At 39.0% G+C, this 24020-nt stretch overlaps 1 protein-coding gene and 1 pseudogene across 4 annotated transcripts; both read left to right on the forward strand.

Moving 5' to 3' along the window:
* The first annotated feature begins 722 nt into the window (after positions 1 to 722).
* On the forward strand, positions 723 to 18059 carry LOC120285900 (annotated as a pseudogene). Its single transcript, XR_005551104.1, has 34 exons — positions 723 to 1027; positions 4027 to 4227; positions 4329 to 4510; positions 5294 to 5423; positions 5526 to 5744; positions 6094 to 6310; positions 6387 to 6532; positions 6630 to 6772; positions 8198 to 8347; positions 8445 to 8493; positions 8574 to 8765; positions 8875 to 9057; positions 9543 to 9697; positions 9785 to 9911; positions 10004 to 10152; positions 10242 to 10301; positions 10446 to 10582; positions 10718 to 10835; positions 10979 to 11113; positions 11229 to 11425; positions 12199 to 12354; positions 12585 to 12731; positions 13779 to 13859; positions 13958 to 14342; positions 14433 to 14602; positions 14693 to 14783; positions 15183 to 15259; positions 15632 to 15683; positions 15808 to 15894; positions 15999 to 16036; positions 16249 to 16311; positions 16392 to 16531; positions 17064 to 17419; positions 17512 to 18059. The product of XR_005551104.1 is annotated as a sister chromatid cohesion protein PDS5 homolog A-like (transcript).
* Positions 18060 to 20558: 2499 nt separating this feature from the next.
* On the forward strand, positions 20559 to 23430 carry LOC104445583 (protein C2-DOMAIN ABA-RELATED 11). 3 transcript variants are annotated; one of them, XM_010059484.3, is made up of 4 exons: positions 20559 to 20691; positions 21255 to 21370; positions 22446 to 22541; positions 23093 to 23430. In XM_010059484.3, exons 2-4 carry the CDS (start codon positions 21260 to 21262, stop codon positions 23387 to 23389), a joined length of 504 nt encoding a protein of 167 aa, XP_010057786.2. In that variant the 5' UTR covers positions 20559 to 20691; positions 21255 to 21259; the 3' UTR covers positions 23390 to 23430. The 3 variants fall into 3 exon arrangements, with proteins under 3 accessions (XP_010057786.2, XP_010057784.2, XP_010057785.2); XM_010059482.3 differs by lacking the exon at positions 20559 to 20691 and adding an exon at positions 20707 to 21000; XM_010059483.3 differs by lacking the exon at positions 20559 to 20691 and adding an exon at positions 21003 to 21090.
* The last annotated feature ends 590 nt before the right edge of the window (positions 23431 to 24020 follow it).

The following is a 24020-nucleotide window of genomic DNA, read 5'->3' on the forward strand; positions in this document are numbered from 1 at the left end:
CCTGAGACACGGAAATCAAAAAGTGCCCCGAGAGGTTGCCTAGGGGCACTCGGCAGAGGGATAAGGACGTTAGTCAAAAAACGAGGGAAATTTCCTTGGGCACGAGGGTAATTCAGCAGAACCAGAGGGGCACCTCAGCAAAATCCTCAAGAAACGGGAACCCAAAAATAAGGGAAATTTCCGTTTTCCGTGGGCACGAGGGTAATCTTAGCAGAACTAGGGGGCATTTCAGCAAATCCTCGAGATACGGGAATCAAAAAGTGCAGCGTGGGGTTCGCTAGGGGGGGCTCGTCAAAGGGATAAGGACGTTAGTCAAAAAACGAGGGAAATTCCCTTGGGCACGAGGGTAATTAAGCAGAACCAGAGGGGCACCTGAGCAAAATCCTCAAGAAAACACGGGGAACCCAAAAAGTCCCCCTCCCTTTCTTTCCCCCGGGGCGAGTGGCGTGCGCATGTGCGGTGAAGACGTCAGCGGGGACAGGGACGTAAGTGCAAAAAATGAAAAGAATGAGGGAAGTTCCGTTGGGCACGAGGGTAATTTAGCATAAATAGAGGGGCACCTGAGCAAAATTTTCAAGAAGTGGGAACCGAAAAAAGGCCCCCCCTACGCCAGGAGCGAGAGAGATAAACACGGTGAAGTCAGGCGGCCCGAGAGAGATTGAGATTGAGATCGAGATTTCAATTTCATTTCGCCCTCCCCCGTTCGAAAAAATCACCTTCTAGAGAGAGAAAGTAGAGAGAGAGAGTGGCGCACGCGCTCGGACACGAGCGCAGCAGCAGCAGCACGACAACTAACGACTGCGAGCGCCTCCCTCGCTAGTTCCTCACTCGTTCTTGCTCGGAACCCATGAATCAGCTCCGGCTCCCGAAGCCCTAGGACGAGGAAACGCGACGACCCGTTTCGAATTCGCGCCCCGGGAGGAGGAAAGGAGGAGATGGGTCAGAAGCTGCAGCAGCAGCTGAGGGAGCTCGGATCCAAGCTCGAGTCCCCGCCTCCTCCAAGGACGCGCTCGCCAAGCTCCTCAAGGTCCGCCCCCCATTCTTTCGAATTCCTGACGAGAGGGGCTCGCTTTCGCCCTCCTTCCGTTGTGGGTAGTTATTTCGGTTGGCTCCTGTTGGGTTGCCGGGGAGGTGGAGGGGGCTGTGGTGGGTGAATTTCGTAGTGGGTTCGGTTCGAGGGGTCGCGAGCTCGCGGGGTGAGATTTCGTGGGGTGAGAGAAGGGGTGGAGGTCGACTGCGAGGTCGGTTGGGGGGTAAAGGTCGTTCTGTTGTAGTTAGGGTTAGGCGGCCTTGTGTTGTGGCGGTTTTCGAGTTTTGGGTTTTCAAAAATTTTGCATCTTTGGCGAGAGGAAATGGGTTTTGGTTGGCAAAATCGGCGTGGTTGGTCCGTGGATGTTCTTTCGACGTGGCCCGGGAGTGGCAACCCTTAACTGGGTTATCGTAATTAGGACACGAGTGGCCATGAACGGCCATCTGAGGGTGCCTTACCTTTATGCGGATAGATTCGTGTAGGTGGTGAGCTAGATTGAATTTCTTGCTTCTTGCAAGATGAAAGTGGGGCAAGAATCTCGTGCATGATAGGTTTTTCGGGTTTCGTGGTGAGAATATGAACATTATTGTAATTTGGTTGCTGTTACACATATTCCTCTTAGTAGGGGTTTGTTTTGTATTTTATTGAGGGAAGAAAGAATTGACGTTTTACACCATTTCAGTCGTCCATAATTTTTATGCTTCTTATTGTCATGTGTCCTGAAACTTTCTGAATGGACAGTAAAGCTCATTTCAAAGAAATTAGTGGGAGAGTATATAAATCTGTCTTTATATCAGTATCCACAGATGCAGCTTATGTATACATTCAGAGTGGTTAGCAGTAAGGTGTTTAGTTGATTAGATGGCAATTTAGACTAGCATGGATGTGGTGAGGGAGGATAATGATGGCAATATTTCTCTAGCCTAAATTATTGTGAGTAGAATTGTGCTGTCTAGAAATTTTCAAGTTATGGTTGGTAATCATGTTTCTTGAAGTAGGATTTTTATTGGATTGTTAGGACTGCAAAAGTGATGCTTATGTCTGTGGCATTTTAATTTAGATCCACCATGGTTTCGCATCGAGTCTTTAAAGTGTGAGAATCAAGGAGCTGGACCATGGCATTGAGTTTTGTAATAATTCTAGATTTTGTCCACCGACATTTTATACCGTCAAAATACAAGTTTTAACTCAATATGTTTCTGGATCTCCTTTTCATATTCACTCTCCAGATTTTGTTATCTAGTGTTTACCGCAGTGTGCTTTGGTGGAAAAAAGTTAGTAAGTTGATGGTCAAGTTGTGTCGTGAAATCACACTCCTGAACTGAGTTTTAGCAACAGTCGATTTGGATGTATATATCAACATGGCGATAGGATTAGGAAGGTAAAGAAGTATATGGTGGGCCCAAAAAAGACCAATGTCAGTGGGGGCTTATTTGTTCAGAGTTAGACAATGTCCCTTTTCTGATTGTTAGCCTGTGACAAGGCAGATGTATTGGAAGTGTGAATATGTAGCGTTGGGAAGGTTGCCCAAGATGAATTGCGTTTGAGGGTATTCGACGGATGTTCTGATGCCAAAGGATAGGATGATGGGAATTGCGGTGTTTCTGAAGAAAGAGGAGAGGAAAGAGTGTTCAAACCAACTTGATGCATTTGAGCATGGGCATGAAAAGCTGTCGAATGAGGAGAACGCCATGAGAGAGGAATGCTAACTCTCTCAAGAGCTAGTGTCCTTACAATTAGGTGTAGTCTTTCTCTGAGGCGTACTTGTTTGAGTGGCTACACTTAGTATTTAATGAACCCTCACTCAGAATGCTGAGGCAATCGACTTTATTCAGTATGTTGGACAAGCAGCATGGATAGCTGCTTTATAATAACTTTTTAAGATTTTTTGTTGTTGGGATGAATTAATTCCCCATGGTTGAAAATATTAGTTGCATTGACAATCTTATGATTGCCATTATTAAGGTAGAAAGAAACTTTTTTTATGTAGAAGCTGAAGAAGCAGAAGCTGTGAAAGCCCTCATAGCCTGGATGTTGAAGATAAGCAATCAAGTGAAATTATCTTCATCTGAAACTTGTAGTTGACTTGAGAATGTCTTGTTCGTCATCTGTTATTTTCTTACTTTCATTTTGTTACGGTTAGTTGTGAAGTCTTGGCTTAAATGTATCCTGAGGTAATAGTGGAGAAAGGATGGGCCTATACCTGTTTTGAAACCCTAGACTTTTGAGGCTTGTGGTTTGAAGCATGGTTGTTGAGTCCCCTGTTCAGATCTTAAAGTCTTGTGATTCTAGGATCCAAAACTGAATAAATAGTCTGGATATGGAGTTGTATCTTAGTCTGTTAGGATCTAATATGGAGTTCCAATCCTGATCATTAAATTACAGGATAAGTGTAATTCTGCCAATCCTACCAATTCATATTTTCATATATATTTGATATGTTCAGACTTGGAATTTCTATAGTTTGTTTTGTGATTCTAGGTTTAGTTATCACGTTGGTCTTTATAATATCACTTCTTTCAGTTGGCCTTACTAAAGTCATAATTAGTTGTTCTCACACAAGTTTATGGGGGAATTTCGAGGATGTTATTATTGTGGTCCAATCTTTCAAACACCCTATTGATCCAGAGTAGAGTTAAGGTTTGACGACGTTGGTGTGAAGTGGTTTGCCCTGGGTATGGGTCTTATTAAACCTCGTCCTTCTAAAAAGTTCCGAACACCAAGTCCTGAATTTCCTGTTACCAGCTGTGCTTCGTTCTTCGATCCTAGGGATGGTCTCTTAGTAGAAAACTTGCTAAGCAGTTTCCTAACTCTTGTTCTCAATATGCATGATATGTTGAAAAGTTTCAGATTATGCTGGTCTGAACATACTCAATGACTTACCTTATTCCCCACCGATCATATCTGGTGTCTATTCTTTTGAAGCTCATGGTGTGCCTAGTAAGTTCTTGAGTCATGATTTGATGCTGATTATAACATGTTCATCAATATTACAGCAAGCTACAACATGTCTATCGGAGCTGGACCAATCGCCATCAGCTTCGACTTTGGAATCTTTAGAGCCTTTGTTCAAAGCAATTGTCAAACCGAATTGCTAAAACATCCAGATAGAGATGTCAAGTTTTGTGGCAGCCTGTGTTTGCGAGATAACTCGAATCACAGCTCCCAATGCCCCCTATGATGATGATGTTTTAAAGGTTCTTGTTACTCCCTTTGAAGTTAATCGTTGTTAAATAGGTATTTTGATTTGGAGGTTGTGTATTTTGTTACAAGTTCTTTGCTTAAAATCTTTTTGCAGGATATATTCCAATTGATCGTAAGCACTTTCAGTGGATTAAAAGATGCTAGTGGTCCGTCATTTGGAAGAAGAGTGGTCATATTGGAGACTGTTGCCAAATATAGGTCATGTGTTGTGATGTTGGATCTAGAATGTGATGATCTGGTGAATGAGATGTTCAGTACATTCTTTGCTGTTGCCAGGTATGTTTCATTGTTCAGGCAGTGGTTACACGCTAGCTCACATACAACATCCCTTAGCTGCTTTCTGTACTGGCTAATTTGTTCCATGCTATGTTAGGTTAGAGTAGAACCTTTAGCTTTTATTTACCAGCTTCCTGTGCCGGCCATATTTTTCCACGCTATATGTGGTTGGATTAGGATGTTCAACTTCATCTGATGACGGTGAGTTGGTATTCGGGTCAACATATGCAGGAACTGGACATGAATTATTGCTAATGTTCTCGAAGTGAACTTTCTTTTGCCACAGAAAATAGTTCCACTGCATGTAATTCAGGACAGAAATGTAGGAGAGGCTTGTCTAGAAAGTTCAACATGAGACCTAAGAAATTGCCTTGCCTACTCTCTTTCCTCCTCCCTTCTCTCTCCTTTATGCTCTATCTACACAATCTGAGCACATTGTGAGGCAGGAAACGCGTTTTTTACTCTGTGTTATATTTTATGCCACAACACTTTGGATATTCTTCACTTTGGTTGATTCAAGATAAATAATTAAAATGATGGTGCATGCCAATTGCCAGGGTGGATAAACTTTTTTGTGTAGTCTACTAATTGTTTGTACTGTTCATGTCATTTGCATTATTCATTTTGACAAACCTTTATTTTTTCTAAGCTTATAGCTTTAACGATGAGATCGAATGTCTTCTGAGATGCATGGAAGTGGGTCAGGTTTTACTGTAATTGATGCCATTATAACCTTTCTCCAGTAAGGAGAAACTCACTCAATTGGAACAATGATACATGCAGTGATGAGCATCCAGAAAGTGTTCTGACATCAATGCAGACGATCATGACTGTTCTTTTGGAAGAGAGTGAGGATATCCCCGAGGATCTTGTACTGATTTTACTGTCTGTGTTAGGTCAAAACGAAACGTGAGTACCTGCAGCTGACTGTCTTGCTGTTTAGTATCTTGTTGCATTTCATCTTACTAGCATTCTATCTAGAGGAGAATTGATTTTCTTGCAATTTCATTGTCAGGATTTCTCTGGAGCTGCTAGAAAGCTTGCGATGAATGTTATAGAGAGCTGTGAAGCAAAACTTGAGCCGGGTATAAAGCAGCTTCTTGTTTCGTTGATGTCCGGAGATAGCAAGCCTTTGAATAATCAAATCGACTACCACAAGGTTATATGTGATGTATATCAGTGTGCACCTCAGATATTGTCAGGAGTCATCCCATATCTAAATGGAGAGCTACTGGTAATGCATGACTTATTGCTTCTTGTTTGTGTTCTTTACATACTGATTTTTTGGCTAGAAACCTGCTGTACGTGTATTGATTCATTCAAGCATTTCATTGTCTGTGATGCCTGCTCAAGTAGTCACTTTTCACTATGCTTTTGGATTAATTTTTGGATCCGTTGTACCTATAGAGGAACCTGCACACTCTCTATGTTCAACGGCTTAAGAAAAGAACTATCAGTAGAGTAACATTATCTGCATGATTTTTGTTTGAAGTGATACAATGTATTATATTGTGGACTCAGGAGGTTTAGCCTTATGGGAAATTGAGGGATCATTTCTCAGTTTATAACGTTCTTATATGCAGACGGATCAGCTAGAAGTTCGTTTAAAAGCTGTGAAACTAGTTGGAGACTTATTTTCCATTCCTGGCCATGCTATCACTGAGCCTTTCCAGCCAGTCTTTTCAGAGTTCTTGAAGAGGCTGACTGATAGAGCGGTTGAAGTAAGAATGTCTGTCCTTGAACATGTCAAGAACTTCCTGCTGTCAAATCCTTCTAGAGCTGAATCTTCTCAAATAATTGGTAAGGGTGACTTGTGAAATTTTTTGATGACAATCTGTGTCTAAAATTTGTTGACATGTTTTAATTTGATCGTTAGATGCCTTATGCGACCGACTGCTGGACTATGATGAGAACGTGCGAAAGCAAGTTGTCACTGTTATTTGCGATGTGGCATCCAATTCTCCAAACTCCGTTCCAGTTGATGCTATAAAACTTGTTGCAGATCGTCTTCGAGACAAATCAGTAACTTACCTATCCTACTGCTGCATTGTGCCTATGGCACTGTTACCAGATTCTTTGCTATGGCATGAATTTTAATACTTGTTTCCCAAATTTCCAGCCTCTGGTCAAGAAATACACCATGGAGAAGTTAGCTGACATATTTAGGATTCATTGCATGGACTCTGACGTGTCAGGTGGTGGGAATAAATATGACTGGATACCAGGAAAGATCTTGAGATGCTTCTATGACAAAGATTTTCGGTGAGATGCTTTAATCTAAAATGGACTGCTTATTTATGCTTTCAGCTATTAAATTACTTTACAGGAAAGGAGAGCCCAATTTTTTGGTTTGCATAGCTTTTGATGCAGAGTTTCAGTGGGCTCTCCTTTCAGATGTATTTTGATGCTGAATTATTTATAAAATTAGAGGCAATAGGCATGCAAAGGTGACCATGAAGTCTGTTTATTGTGAAATATTCCCACCCACATAACCTTTAGTTAACCATTCATTTTTCCCCTTTGTTTTAGGGTCTGTGATCTGAAATTAATTGCTATGGATGTTCCACTGAAACTCATTTTGTAGTGATTTGCAACCTCTTCAAGTGGCTTATATTTTTTAAGCTGAAATCCATTAAACCCATTTTGTGGACTGTCAGCAAAATGATTTGTCCTGTTATGTTTTTGGGGCCTTTGCTCTGGGATTAATTGGTATCAGCAAAGCTCATTTTGCCATTCTTTAGACCTTTCTTGATCCTCACTAATGGGAGGCCAAAATCCATTTATACATTCTGCAATAACATTGCATTTTACTTTGTCATGTACCCATAGCCTCAACACTTTTCATTGTTCTTTCCTTATGAAGGCGATTCTGCTTTCCCTTTAAGCTCTTATTTCAAGTGCGAGGCCATGTCGTGTTTGGGCTAGATAATATTTCGTTTTCTCTACTAATCATTGAAAGGGAGGACACATCTTTGGTTTCATAGAAAATGCCACTGGTGTTCAATTTTCTGTCCGTATGGTTTCTTTGCTAACTTAGTGTTATGGTATGCATTTTCTTTTTCAAGCAATTAGATCAAACGAACTCAATAAAAAAGAGAAGATGCTAACATTAGGCTGCCTGGGGTAGAAAAGTGATTTAATGTTTTCTTTCTAATTGATCTTTGTTTGGTCTACTAAAAATTCATTAACTTATTTGCCTTTTTGCAAGAATAAGGTCTTTTCAAATATTTTAGGTTGTAATGTGATGACTGTCTCTTAGGCATCTTATCACTTTCTCTCTACCATCTTTCATCCAGTAGTATTTACATAATTTAAAAGTGATACAACTGGCTAATTTGTCATTGTCAATATGTGATAGAATTTCTTCATGGATGCCTTTGCATGCTCTGGTTGGTTTGTTATTGCATTGGACCATTGTACAAAAGCAGATTTGAAATGCTTGAGGGTTCTGCATTCACTCTTTAAATGCTTAAATGATTCATTGTGACTGGTTTATGCATTTTGAAAGCCCAACTTTCCGTGGGAAGCATATCTGGTTCTTTCTATATATGAAGTAATCATAGTGAGGATAATGGGCAAGCTAAATATAAGTTTGCTGCAATTTAGGAGCTGTAAACTACTAATATAAATTATTAAAGCATCTATCGTAAATGCAGAATTGTTACTCTTTTTCTTTTACCTGGACAGATCTGACATGATAGAATCTTTCCTGTATGGATCCCTTTACCCAATTGAGATGTCGATAAGAGAAAAAGTTAAATATTGGGTAAGATTCTTCTTGGCGTTCGATAAGGTTGAGGTAAAAGCGCTTGAACGGATGCTTGAGCAGAAGCAAAGGTTTGTCACAACATTATCCAACTACATGTCATCTTAAATTAATTATTTGTAATTTATTGATGGAATTTTCTATATTGGCCACCATTCATAATTTCAGGTTACAACAAGAGATGCAGAGGTATCTGTCTTTAAGGCAGATGTATCAGGTTTGCAAACTCTGAATATTTATCAGTTTCAAGAACACATGCAAATGGTGACCTAAGCAAGTGATTTTCTCCAACTGCAGAGTGCTGATGCTCCTGAAATCCAGAAGAAGGTGCAATTCTGCTTCAAAATTATGTCTCGGTTCTTTCCCGACCCTGCAAAAGCAGAGGAGAATTTCCATATTCTCGATCAGTTGAAAGACACTAATGTCTGGAAGATCTTGGCGGGTCTCCTAGATCCAGATACTAGTTTTGATCAGTCTCGAACTTATCAGGTTAGTAATCACACTAGAGATGCATAAGATGCATTTCTCTCAAGGAAAGTGAAAAATTTAAAATAAATTTTTAATTAATTATATTTCAATAACTCTAATTAATTTGCAGGATGATATGCTGAAGATTCTTGGTGAAAAACACAGACTTTATGAGTTTCTTGGCATGTTGTCAGTGAAGTGTTCTTATCTGCTGTTCAGCAAGGAGCATGTGAAGGAGATTATTCTGGAAGTGTCTACTCAGAAAAGTGCTGGAAATACTCCTCTGATATCATCTTGCATGAATACTCTAGTGGTAAAGAAACTTGTTTCACCATTGTTTTAGGTACATGTTGTTTGACTGCTTTATTAATTTCCATTCACGTGTTTTGCATGTGTTGGACAATTCAGTCAGTTGAGAAGCTTCTACTTTTGAGGGGTTCATGTTTGAGCCTTTCCCCTGCATATGTAGCTTGACATGGTGTTGCACATTTTATCCTGTTGCTAGCTGCTGCTTGTGTTATTTATTGGTTGACATTTCTATTTTCATGGAATATTGCCTCTGTTTTCTCTATATGCGAATTCTTTGTTTTCTTCTTTGATTATATTATACTCCGTTACTTATGGCAATGGCATCACACTCAAATGGCCTATTCCAATGTTCTTGTATTAATCTCTTCCTTTCTCCTTTTTAAGCAGACACTATTACATTGCTTTTTTCACTCATCTATTTACACGGGCTGTGGTTTTTCTCTCCAGCTACATATTTGCTTCTGATTCTCTTTGCTATCTATTTTGCAGCTTCTTGCACGGTACAGCCCCTCGCTGCTCGTTGGGATTGAGGAAGAACTAGTGAATTTTATTAAGGATGACAATGATACAATTAAGGAGGGGGCCCTTCACATTCTAGCGAAGGCTGGTGGTATCATAAGAGAACAACTCGCAGCATCCTCAAGGTATAGTTGTAAGATCCCCTTTTTATGTTGGATCTACTCAAGTATATTCTGGTATCTGACTTATATTGTTGTGTTTAATGTTTGCAGCTCAGTGGACCTTATACTGGAGAGATTATGCTTACAAGGTAGTCGAAGACAGGCTAAGTATGCTGTGCACGCTTTGGCAGCAATAACAAAGGATGACGGCCTGAAGTCACTATCTGTATTGTATAAGGTTTGTTCCTACGACTACCCTTTGTTTAGAGGATCGTGTTCTCTCAGCTTACATTTAAGGTGAGATCATCTATTTTTCTCATTTGTGTACAGAGGCTGGTGGATATGCTGGAGGATAAGACGCAGTTACCGGCTGTTCTCCAATCTCTAGGATGCATAGCTCAAACTGCAATGCCAGTTTTCGAGACTAGGAAGAAGAAATTACAGAGTTCATAAAAAGCAAGATTCTGATGTGCAGTGATGTATGTCTGCTGGATTTTTACTTGTGGGCTTACATCCCTTATATAATTTTTGCGATTTGTGTTTCTAAAGTATCTATCAACTGTTGCAGAAGGCAGATGAAAATACAGAGTCAAGTTGGGACGATAGAAGTGAACTTTGCCTGATGAAGGTCATAGATTGTGAAAAAGCAATGCCTTTCCTTTTTCTATTAATGATATGATGTACGGATGGAGTGACTACTGCTTGCATTATGCCATATTACGAGTCTTTGATAAATATCCAATGAAACAATCCTCCATGCTCATATTTGCAGATATATGGAATCAAGACACTAGTCAAGAGTTATTTGCCTGCCAAAGATGCTCATCTTCGTCCTGGAATTGATGGCCTCTTGGCAACGCTCAAAAACATTCTGTTGTTTGGAGAAATGGCAGAAGATGTCAAATCTAGGTAAAACATGCCTAACTGCAGTAAATTATTTGCACACGACTTATAAACTGTTGCATGTTTGGTGTCTTAAAAGTTTTTCCTTTCATTTATTTTATTTTATTTTTTGAGGAATCTGCTTTTTGCGCTCTCTCACAGTTCAGTTGATGAGGCTCACATGAAGCTGGCTTCTGCAAAGGCAATTATCCGTCTGGCAAAACAGTGGGACGAAAAGATCCCGGTGGACATATTCCACTTGACATTAAGGACATCAGAGGTTGATTTTTTTTATTGAATTTCTTATTTTTATCTTGTATTTCTTGCCTTACTGGGAGTAGTATTAATTTAAAGTATTTGTGCTATTGCTGGTGTTTATGTGGTAGTTAATGATTACAATATTTATTGCTTTCAAATTTGTAGATTGGTTTCCCTAAAGCCAGGAAAACGTTCCTGAGCAAAATCCATCAGTATATAAAGGATCGTGTACTTGACGCAAAATATGCTTGTGCCTTCCTGTTTGGGATAGTTGGCTTGAAGACCTCAGATTTTGAAGAGGTGATTGAAGATTTCTTGTTTGAAGTGAAACGATTTTTCTAATGCCTGCCGAAGGCAGGCATATGGAAACCAAATCTTGATAAGATGCATAATTATTGTTGTTTCTCACATACAGGAAAAACAGAATCTAGCTGATATCATACAAACACAATATCAGTTAAAGGCAAGGCAACTAGCTATGCAAAGTGATACAAACTCTGTTACCGCTTATCCGGAGCACATTCTCGCATACCTGGTGCATGCTCTGGCTCATCATTCATGTCCTAATGTTGATGAGTGCAAGGACATTAAGGCCTATGAAGATATATACAGGTAAATCCTCTTGTCAAGGGGTTAATCAGGATAGATTCTAGTAATATTGTATTGTTTTATGTAATTCCTATCTGTTGTACTTTTATATGCTTGGTGCCCCATGCTGTTTTACTTTTATATGCTTGGTGCCCCATGTAGCATCCTTTGTTTGGCCATTGTCAATTAGTAGTCCTAATTTTTGCATGATTGTGGTAGTAGGATTATATAACCAGCAACAAAACCCCAACCCCCCCCAAAAAAAAAAAAAAAAAAAACCAACGAAAAATATGCCCGTGACTATTTAACAATGTGCTAATCCAGCAATGTGCTTGTAATATATGCCTCCTCTAGTTTTTTTTTTTTTTTTTTTTCATTTAATTTCTTAATTGCATTAAGGTGTATGTCACTTGCTATTGATGGACTGGCTGTGTAAAAGCCTCACTAATGGGTTGCTTCCCTATTTGCTACATGTACTTACGAAGAATTTTGACTCTTATGCATATAAATATGATGCATTTTGGACCTTATGGTTTGGGTTAAATTCATGCTGATTTTGGTTTGGGTTGTCAATGTCGAAAACTTATGTAGAGGGCCAATATTACCTCATACAGCCTGATGTTTATGCAGTTGACACATAAGAACTTCCTTGTGGCTAGGAGCTTGAATTTACACAGTGTTTTATCATTAGAGCTTGTGTTTTCCGTGAGTTTGTTTATGAAGGTGCTACAGACGTTTTTCATGTTGATAACAAAAGACTGTACTTTAGGCACATGATTTTTGCCTTTGTGTTTCAGGCAATTGTACCTTTTCTTTCAACTCTAATAAATGGAGAGGATGATGGCAAATCAGAAGCTGGCCCAAAAAAGGATAAAGAGAGTGTTTCTGCGGTGATTTCTATCTTGCAAAATATCAAGTGCTCAGAAGATGTTGTTGATTCAGCAAAGACAAAGGTAGTGAAAGATACTATCCGTTTCTTTTCTAGTTTTACCTTCTACAAAAATTTATTGCAGCTTATTTTCCTTTTGTAGCATTACCAAGGACAAAGAATGGGAAAACCTTGATGGTTGCCTAATTAAGGAAACTATAGTAAAAACTGCATTAGCTTATTTGTGAGACCCCACAATCAGGCTGTCACAACTAATTGTTACCATCTTATTTGTTCCATCTTTGTGATTATCAGAATGCACACGCTATATGTGACCTTGGACTGTCAATTATGAAGAGGTTGACTCAAGCAGATGGCAGCTTGCAAGTGATGCCTGCATCAGTTTCCCTCCCTCTGATGCTTTACAAATCACGTGAAACTAAAGAAGGGGATAACTCTGAGGCAAGTTTCTGATGATAAACAGCTAGCCTTATTTTTATTGACAGGCATTCGCCATCTTAGCATCTGCCATAGGCCTAATTCTACGACTGAAATGTTCTGTCTAATTATGTGAAAAATTTGGATCTCAGCTCATGCATGTTCTTGATAGGCTTGATTTATATGTTATTTTTTGCTTGACAGGCTTGATTATATTGTACCTGTCATTAGGTCCCTATGTGATCTGGAAATTTATGGTGCTTTCACCATGGAATTCTTGTGCACGCCCTTGCATGGTAGTATTATGGCGTCACGTTCATATCATTTTATTGGACAGCATTCATATCAATATTTCTTCATGTTTTCTGGCTTAAAGTGTGATTTCTCCATTTACTGATTGAAAAGAAAATTGACGTATACCTACAGGTAAAATTAATAAACTTATTGTGGATAAATCGGCTATATACTAACAATTTTAAGAGAGCTATACGTTGATTTATCTAAATAATAATTTGCTACTGGGCTCTATCTGCTATGATAGCGGGGACAGGATTAATATGGGAAACCAAGGCCTGATTATTGATTCTGCAAGATTGGCATAATCTCAAAGACTTAAGCTACAAAGGAAACACTGGCTATGGCTATTAAATATGAGAGATAGGATATTTGTGTAAATATGTATAAAGAAGCTAGTCTGGCCTGTTTTTCATAGTATCAGTATGTTTCTTGAAAAAACTAATATTTTCTTCCCCCCATCAGCTGAGAGAAGGTGAGCGGGAGAGTAGGATCTTTAGGTCAAAAGGCAAGTCCATGCAGTCAGGTTTTAGAGACGATAGAGTCAGATGAAGCCTTTAGCAGCTTTTATTTGGGCACTGTGCCCTGGAAAATGTTTTCGCTTCTTCCACTTGTTTCTGTGAACTGGCATATCCTGTTTGAAGATTGGTGCAAGATTCTCTTCCATGTATTTGTTGTATTTGTTTGCCGTCTAATGTTTCCAATTTTAAAGGTTATCGAGTTTTGTTGCCCATATAAAGTGTATCAGGTTGACTTATTCGTTTACTTCTCTGATAGGCAAATGAAGGAAAGACTTGGTTGGCTGATGAGAGTATCTTGACACACTTTGAGTCACTGAAATTGGAAACATGTAGCAGTGTATGTTCTGAAATAGCCTTTTCAGTTTTCTGCGAATTTAAAGTGACTTGCTTTTTGCTTTTCATTATTTCTTACTGTTTCCTTTTGGGGCACATCAGGTTCTTTCAGAAAATCCAGAGGAAGAGGATTCTAAGGTTGGTGAACAAGATGGAAATGAACTCCCACTAAAGAAAATAGTAAAGAATTTGAAATCTCATGGAAAGAAGGGCAGAAAAGCAAGAAAAGGCCAGACTAGTGAAATAAGAAAGCCTGAAAATGATTTTGATGTCTTGAATATGGTTAGACAAATAAATTTGGACACTATGGACATATCTGCCAAGTTGGACACTGTCAATGGTCATGAACATCCTGACACGAAAGGTACAAAATCTCAACTAAGATATCAAAATGGTGAAAAAAGTGAAGGCAGTGATGCTACACCAAGTCCCATACCTAAGCGCAAGAGGTCTTCAGCTGCTCATGGTGCTGTAAAATCACCTAACAGTATGTAACAAGATCCCCCCTTCATCAGGTTCATTTTATTGTTCAGTGTCAAATATCATTACTAATTGAAGTTTAATTTAATGGGTGCAGAGAATGCCAAGTTGTCAAGAAGTAAAGCATCTTTGATTGATTCTGACTTATTAGTATCAAGCTTCCGCAAGAAAAGAAGTTCCCCTTCAAGACACCCTGTCAAAGGGTCTGATAGAGATCATACTGATGAGGCACATGAAGGTGGAGAAGTTCTTGATGATGATCTGAAGGTTGATATACCTGCACGTTAGATGACTTTACATTTTATGTTTACTTTTCTCTTCATTAATCATCATCATCACAATCTCTCTCTCTCTCAGTTGGAGACTGATAAGGCTAGTACAAATGATGTAATGTCCCCTGGGGTTCATCCAAGAAGAGGAAACGAAAAGCATTGCTGGATTGGCGAGGGTAACTTCTGATTCTTTTGCTTGATGCATATTTAACCCTGTTAATAGTGTGTGAGACATGTCATGTTGCCACAAGGATCAGGATGTTAAGGTGCCTTCAGTTCCTAAGACATTTTTAAGTTTTCAGTTCTACTTAAGTAATAAGATTAGTTGGTGATGATTTTATTGGATATCAGCATTGCTGGGTTGGCGAGGTTTCATGAGAATACATTGCCTTTCTTTCAACCTTTTATTGATTAGATGGGATAATAATCATGTTTTATATTGATGCTATGTTGTTTAATCCTCAATATGACAGTATTCAGCTTTGTGTATGACTCCGTTTAGCTTAACTTGCCATTCAGTAGCTGCAATTTGTTTGTTTTAATCCGGTACTCCCTATGTTGCCATTATCTTTCAGTGCACATTGAAGGATATTGGAGATCTCGAAGACCTAATTGGGTGCAAGATAAAAGTTTGGTGGCCAATGGATAAGCAGTGAGTGACTAATTATCTGATTATGTGCTGGTAACTTTTGAAGTCAATATAATAGTGTCTGGAATTGGGATATAGGCTGTTAGATATTCCAGTCAGTTGCTTTCGATGATGCCAAATTCTAGTGTAGTTAATAGATGTCATGGCCTTTCTTTAACTAGCATATGAACAATATAATTTTTTTCCCCCAAGTAGGGAAAAATGTCATGATCTTTGTTATTCCTTAGCCTTTTTCTCTTAAATTAATTTCCTTTTTCCTCTTCATTTGCATGTCAATTCTTCTGTAACTCACCCTTCATTCAAATCTTTGCTGAGCCTTCCATTTTCTGATTGAATCATGCCTTTCTTACATGATATATGCTGTTGGTCGAATAGGTTCTATCAAGGTACAATCAAGTCATACGACACCGAAAAAAGGAAGCATGTTGTGAGTGAAAAATACCTTTCCTCGACCTTTATTTATTTAATTATCAGGAAAGTCTTTATGTTTTAGTTTCATTGTGCGCTCTTTTTGTAATATTATTTGAAACTGCTGGGTGTTTCATGATAAGGTTCTTTATGATGATGGAGATGTTGAAATACTCAACTTGGAAAAGGAGCGGTGGGAACTCATGGACAAGGGGCGTAAACATGCAAAGGTCAGGGTATCGTGTTTCTAGTTATCTTACTATGCTTTACCTATGCATACATTGTTTTCTCTACAAACCAGTTTAGTTTTAACTCCTCTGAATCTCTCTAACAGAAGTTGAAATCATTGAAGGGCTCTTCTGCAAAGAAAGCGTAAGCATCTATCTTCATGTGCATAAAGTTTATCCCATTATCCTTTCTGCCACCAATTTGGATTAGAAGTGTCTTCCTAGTCCTGTCTCCCTGGAAGTCTGTTTCATGAAAATATTATGTATCTGGACTTATACAAGTGCAAGCAAACTGTTAGAAGCCTTCTTTTCTTTTTTACCGTGTGCTGCCATTGTGATCCCTTGTATTCTTTGCAGTATAACCGATCAGAAAGAAAAGGTTTCCAGTGGTTCTAAGAAGATTAAAGAAACGGTGAAGATGTGAGTGGATTTTATCCAGAATGTTAAGCAATCAAATGTCTTTTTCTTCAGGATTTAAATGAAAGATTCTTGATTTGTAGAGTGAAAGGAAAAAGAACTCCAAAGAAAAAGCCCAACCCTCGAAGTACATCAGAAACTGTCTCTCGGGATGCTGAGGGAAAGGGGGTCTCAGATCTATCAGATGCTGATCCTACAACTTCTAAAGATTATGTTGAATCAGGTGAAATAGTGTCATCTTTTTAATGCAATACAGTATGTGGGAAATATTCTGGTTCTCCTTTGTCCCATCTGTCAATGTACTTGCTCTTGCATGCATATTTGCTGGGGGAGCTCCATGTGATCTGTTTGAGAGCTGTTATTCTGTTATTTAGTTATGTTCTCATGGTTCAAAGAGTATCCTTGACACTTTGTGACATATCATACATATGATTGTCTAACAAGATGAATATGTCAGTGCTCAAGCAAAAAATATTCTTTGTATTACATGGATTTGTTGCCTTTGGGATTAAAAGATTCTTGATCTTCTTCTGAGAGTGGACTTCTGTGACAATCTATTGCTACAGTCATTATAGTTAAATATAATTGGAGTATAATAGTTCTGTTCAATAAGTTGAATGCTCAGAAGAGATTCATGTTGCAGCCTCCATCTTGTGCAGTAAACTATTAGTTAGGTTAAGTAGATCTGGGGAAGAAAGTAAAATTAGCTTTTCAACTACATATTTGAACATAAAGAATCATGTATGGTATTCTAGGTAACTCAGAAGATCCAGATGCTGAAGAAGTTGATGGGAAACAAATACAGAGGGATGAATCTGACACAGAGATGCGTTCATTTTCTAAACGGAAACGGGTCAAAGACATGGAGAGTACCCCCAGTAGTGCAGAAGCTCATGATGAAGAGGAGGAATGTAGCGATATGGACAGTCTCCGAGCAGAAGATCGGGAATCTGATGAAGAAGAAGGTCCTCCAGCTAAGAGAGTCCATAAAGGGAAGGATTTGGAAACAAAGACTGCTGGCAGCAAATCTAAAAGCAAAAAGAAATCGGGCAGCAAATCCTTAAAAGCATCCATGGTTGCCCAGATGGAAATTCCCGATGATGAGCCTCTTGTACTTTCTTAGCTTTTGCTGTTCATTTTAGATTCCCATGAGACCTTGGTCATCTGTTTTGGCTTCTAATTCGATATTCTGATGCATTGCAGAAGCTGTGGAAGAGTCGAGTAGGGAAATCAGGCTCGAGGAGAGTAGGCTGATTCAGTTTTCTTTGCTTCATCTAGTCTTTTGTAGAATTTTATGCAGTTGTAGATGTTGAAATCATAAAGCCTCTGTTGGAACTAGCACAACCAACAAAGGGGAGGGAATGGATTCCAACTCCGTCGGCAAGCTTTGATGGACCGGAGCACCTGTAGAATATCACTTGCTGACGTTCCCACGTTAACAGATGATCACACAACTGATGCTCTATACTCGTAGCGATAGGATGTTACCAATGATTCATGTGTTTGTGGAAGAAGCAAGTCTTAGCAGTTAGGCATTGTTCAGATGCTAGTCTCTTGTACAGATGTTTATGATAGTGAATTTGTTGTTTGAATTGCCACAGCGCGACAGTTACCATTGGTCGCCGACTCTTGGTGGGTCTCCTGTCTACTATTCTTCTTTAGTTCATATGGTGTACTTTGGAATTTGTTGTACATGGTAAGTATACATTAGAGGAACTTTTTAAATGACACCGAGCTCGTTTCAAGGTGTATCTCTCTTGAGGTTTTCCTTCAGTAGCCTATTTTACATAGATAAGATGGGAGGAAATGGGATATATAAATGAATGAATATGTTATCTCTTCGAGAAAACCGAATACTTTAAAGAAATTGTAATTTTATCTTGTTGCAAACAATTAATTTCTAAACTTTATTTGGCCATTCTTATTGATGTTTTATGCAAATGGTTTAACTAGTCAGTATTTGTATTCTTATTCCTTATGTATGTCAATGTCAACAAGAGAATAAATCTTAGTGAAGCAGAGGGTGGTACGTTTAGTGATACATTAAACTCTAACCCCGTTTATGTGTTGGACCATTGCAACAGCTTGGCAGAGAGAAACTATGCAAATTCCTATTATTCACCGAAAGAACAATCGTGCACCAGATTAGGTCCTTCATATGTTTCGGTTGATTGTATGCATTGGTGATCTCGACCGTAATTTTGATGTTGTATTATCTTGTTCCTTGTATACAATCAAGTTGTAAAGCTTATGAGAAAGGCTCACACCATCACTTGCATGACAATGGCCACCATGAGCACCTTTGAAGGATGTCCTCGAGAAGTTCCGCAGCCACGGTGACGATCTTGGCATGAAGCTGTTGTCGCTGAATCAAGAGTACTTCACTGTCTGCAATATGAACTACTTCAGGACTGCGCTCTTCTTTGCGATGTAGGGTATGGCCAGCAGCGGCTGTTCTATTGGGAATCTCTACACGTTCATAATAAATGGCTGCATGAAATTGAGAGAGAGAGAGAGAGAGAGAGAGAGGCCAAAATCTAACACAGATGTTTGTAATGCTACAAACATGGATCACGAGGGTCGCGCGAGATCCTTTGCCGACGCATAGGCCATCAAAAGCACGTGGTGGCGCAAGCAGAATCTCGAGGCTGCGAACCACGAGAGAGTAGCCGACTGGCCTGGAGGTCCACTCGTGCGAATCAGTGCTCTCAGGTTGGACATCATCTATAAGGACATCAGTCTCTCTCTCTCTCTCTCTCTCTCTGGATCATCCATTGCCAATTCCTTCTGCTAGGAGATGGACAAAAGGCAGTTTATTTTATGAAGAGAAATCAATCTAAATCTGTCTATCTTAGACAAAACATCATGGTGTTTGTTCATCGTCAAAACCAACCCAACTTCTCGACCCAAGTGCAGCTCATGTGTTTTTTGATAACTGCACGAAATCCAACCTAACGAGTTTGTTAGCTTTTGAACCATTAACGTTAATCTTAGGTTTGAGCTTGATTCAAGATCAACTTGGACCAACTTGGGACCGGTTCAATTAGAACGGTCCTAGTTCGGTTCCCTGGGAACTAGATCGGTCCTTGATCTTGGGTTATCTGGACTTTGCATTGTGCTGATTGGTCTTCAATCCTTAGAGTTTATGATTGGTCAAATTCATACAAACTTTATATATATATATTAAATACTTTATATATTATATATATATATATATATTACGTATTATGTACTTTTGTCTATTCTAAACCCTTGCACCTTCTCCTATGTTCTTTTCATAGTTACTTTTGTCTATTCTAAACCTTTGCACCTTCTCCTATGTTCTTTTCATAGTTTAGTTTGTCGTACAAATTAGAAAGTGGAAGACATCCAGCCCTAATTCAACCAAAATAAAAATAAAAATAAAAACCCTCTTTGCTCCCCTTGGTCCTGTTTGCCTGCTCGTCTTTGTTTGCTTGCCTAACTCACCTTGCCTCTCCCTCTGGCCTCTTCTCGTGTTCATTTTTATTTTTGTTGCTTTCAACAAATTTGAATTTTTTTTTTTTTGTTACCTTATTTTATATTTATGTTTGATATATATTGATATTTATAGTTTGGTTGCTCAATGTTGTATTGTTGATGTATAAGTAATTTGTAATAGTATGTTTGTCCTTTCAAGAAATATAAAAAATGAAATAAAAAAATAATCGGTTAGTCACTTTGACCTTGGAATCGATCGGATGTAAATAATTGATTTGGTTCTCAATCCCAAGCTCAACAAAATTGGTTCTCGGTCCCAAAAATTGGGGACCAACAATGTGTAGGTTGGTCCCTTGGTTATGTGCTAGACCGGCCCAACCTGGATCATACTTACCCTTGGTTAATCTCCTAAAAAAACGAAAGGTTTTTGTTCAACATTCAAGTCAATATGATTGACAAATAAAGCGAACCGTTTTCTTAAGTATTTGATGAAATGGATAAAGAATAACAAAATGGGATTTGTTTAATTTGATGCATATCTCGTGACATTATTAAATTGATTACTTTAGGAAAATGTCTTTTTAGTCTGTAATGACCTAACTTAATCTTTGTTTTTGCATATTTAGTGACCTAACTTATTCAAAATATGGCTTTTGACTTGAATAAACCTATCAAAAGAGTTTTAGAACACAAACGTTGACTGGAATTTATGTTTGCCAACTTTGACCAACCAAACGTCTCATGGTCATGCATGAGGGTTTCCGTCCACGGTTTATACATTAACATATTGGCCTAAATAAAAAAAGAGTGCAAACAAGGGAAAGAGAAGAGAGAGAAGATGATGGTCGATGAAAAGCAAGAAAGAGGAGAGAGAAACATACAGGAGCAGTTGAGCTAAGCGTCAGGCAGAGCACAACAGTAGAGGCAAATCTCTTGCCCTATTTTCTTAAATTATCTGATACTTCATTACAAAACAAGAATGGGTTTTGTCTGATGGGATGCTTGCTCCTTAGTGCTTAACCCCACGTTCTGTTTCTTTTTGTTTCTGAATTATTCACGTCTCGTTGTTTGCGTGTGGCTCTCTTCATTAGAAAAAAGACATCATCTTTTCTGATGTCGGTAGATTTAAAGTAGCAATAGAGGCTTTTCGGTAGTTGCAGTGCTGTCTTGTTGACCCAAAACAGTCCCGTTGAAGCTCTGCTTGTCTTCCTTCTTCGTCCACACCACAAGAAGGTAAGTACTCTGTCTAATGTGAACCAAATTCTGTTTTGTCAACTTCATTCTGCACGAACTTCTTCTGTGACGAGGTCGAAGAAGAAATAGGTTGTTTGATAATCCCCCTTTGTTGTTCTTTTTTTTTTTTTTTAAAATCAAATGAAGTTCATTTAAGAACATCTTATGGTCCGTTCTTTTCCTGGTTCTTGTTTGTTTCCTCCTAGCTTGTGTAGGTGGTTCTGTGTTCTGATTGGTTTTCTTGTTTCTTGAAGTGGAAATGGGGGAACACTTGGGGCAGCTCAAGTTGACGGTGGTGCAAGGAAAAAGATTAGTGATCCGGGATTTCAAGAGCAGTGACCCGTATGTTGTTGTCAAATTAGGCAGTCAGGTAAGGTGTGCTGTCTTGTTGACTGCTCGGCTGTTCATGTAGAGTTTCCTTTTCGGTGTCCTCACAGTGCAGAAAAAGAGAAATAAGGGTGACCATTCATATGGCTTTCGATGTGTCAATTTTTGGTAATTCGTGTCTTTGCTCAAATAGCTAATTTTTGTTTTCTAATACGGTAAGAATTAGATTTCGTGGAGAGGAATTAAAACTTGCCAACATGTTAATTGTTGGGTCATGTTAAAGTCGAGTTTCTGTCGTAACTTCTCTCATGTTGGCTTTATGTTCAAGCCATGTTCACTATTCATGTTTTTGCCAGAAATTGCCACTCCTTCGAGCAGACAAATTTGAACTTTTATTTTATGTGCATATATTCGCATATACTTTGTGACTTTAGGGTGGGAGGCTGGGTTGAGGTCTGTTCTTGAGATGATGAAAATTGGGGTCTCTATTGCTATTTGAGTTTTAACTTATCTAGGATCGATACTGTTTCTCACTTGATATCGAGTTTATCACATGTCAAGCACGCGCACATTTTGTTTAAGCTCTTCCGTATGTTGGTCAAAGCAGCTTATGCAGATGCAAGATACAATTTGCACTAGTCCAAGGATTTAGATCTGCTTATTGATAGCAGAGCAGATGCTGTATTCAATGGATCTACGCAGTTAGCCAAAACCTAGGAACTAAAAACTATCAAATCAATCTTGAACGATTTGTGCGTGATTTCATAGCCTCCCTATCCCTGTTTCAAAAGGATCATTGGAGGATTGAGATATAACTCTGAAAGAGAAATGCTAGGGACAGATGCCGTGACGTGAATGTCCTATATAGCCCATTGATTGGTGTCGTTTCCACATCGCAACTAATGTCAATCAATGGGCAAATGGTACAGTTGGTTTATCTATGACCATCCTCCAAAGTGGTCCTAAAATGGGAATATTCCTCTCCTTCTGTCTCCTTTCTTGCTTGCCTTCTTACCTTTCCTAAGTCCAAACTCATCCACACAGCTTCTGAGTCTACTAAGTTTCACCTTGCTTTGTTGAGTCATTTATGTTAACATCATTGAAATAACTTGCACTAGGTGGCAAAGACTAAGGTCATAAACAGTTGCCTCAATCCTGTTTGGAACGAAGAGCTAGTTTTCTCGCTCACAGAACCCCTTGGAGCTTTAAATTTGGTAAGCTTCTGATTTTCACCCCTTATAGTTCGTCTCATTTTGCTGATGAAGAATTATGCCATCTGCTCATCTGACTATGCTGCAACCTGCGTGGGGCCTTTGGCAGCGGAGGTTCCTTTCTATTTTTTATGAATGGCAAAACGTATACTTCCAATAGATCAAATAAAAGAAATTTGTAATGGCAACGTGAGGAAAACTCCATAATTTATTTTTCCACCTTCCATTTTCCTACTATTCCTGTTTCAATTTTTCCCCTTTCTTTTGATCTTCAGTGGACTAGAAAGCAGAACAAAAATCATCTTCAAATGTGAGCAAAGTAAATGATGCTATCAACACTTACATTTGTATCTCGGTTGAGTGAAATCCCATGAAGTTCGTCCTTGCATTATAGATTTGAATTATATTTGCAGTCAGACAATCTTTTCAGTTAGCTTTGAGATAAAAAAATGTGCTGGAAAGCGATCTTCTTCCATTGTCCTAAAGTTTTCAGGTGCTGCTATGCTGACCCCGAGATTTAAAGATTTCATAATAACGTATGGTGCCTTCTGTAGGAAGTGTTTGATAAAGACCGTTTCAAGACTGATGACAAAATGGGACATGCCCACTTCAGCCTCCAACCGTTAGTCTCTGCTTCTAGATTGAGGAAGGTCCTAAAGGTTTCTTCTGGTGAGACGGCGCTAAGAAAGGTTGTACCCGACAGTGAGAACTGCCTCGTCAGAGAAAGCTCCATTGCTTGCGTCGAAGGCGAAGTCGTACAAGATGCTTGGTTGAGGCTTTGTGGGGTCGAGTCAGGGGAAATTCAGCTGAAGATGAAACTGATAGACACTCCAGTTGCAGGCACCAGATAAGGCCTACACTCATAACTATGTATGGAAAAGGTGAAAATTCATTTCATGTGTGTAAATCCTGTAGAAATCTCTCTACTTTATAAGGTTGCTTTCAGCTCGTATGCGTTAAATGGAGTGGAGGAGTTGGCCTCAATTTTATAGTGAAGCAACACAGCGCCAAGATCTATCAAGTCCATGCGGCCCTGTGTCTTCCACAACTTATTGACAAGAATCTCAGATATTTGTAGTTTAAAATTTCGATCGAAAGACCTGTATAACCATGGTTTTATGATTCTTGCTCACTCCACCTTAGAGAGTGGTTGCGAGATCACCATCTGGTGCATGCGATGCTTCAGCATTCTTTCAATCCTCGGACAAACCCTGATCCAAACCAGGGGCTCTCTTCCATCAAATTGGAAGTGCCGAAAATGGCACTTTCATAAGCGCCGGGAATCACACAAAGGCTTATACTCGTAGCCAATGGAATTGCCATCAATCTGATCAGCAGTTGGAGAAGTGCTTGGATGATTGGATTTTTTTTTTTTTTTAACATTCTTGGTGTTTGAATAATTAAATATTTAATCATACTTACATCCAATACCTGAAGTTTTTAAAGTCGGCGCTGACAGATTCAACATCTTCGGCTCCAAAA

This window comes from Eucalyptus grandis, chromosome 5 (assembly GCF_016545825.1).
Source record: "Eucalyptus grandis isolate ANBG69807.140 chromosome 5, ASM1654582v1, whole genome shotgun sequence".
NCBI lineage: Eukaryota > Viridiplantae > Streptophyta > Magnoliopsida > Myrtales > Myrtaceae > Eucalyptus > Eucalyptus grandis.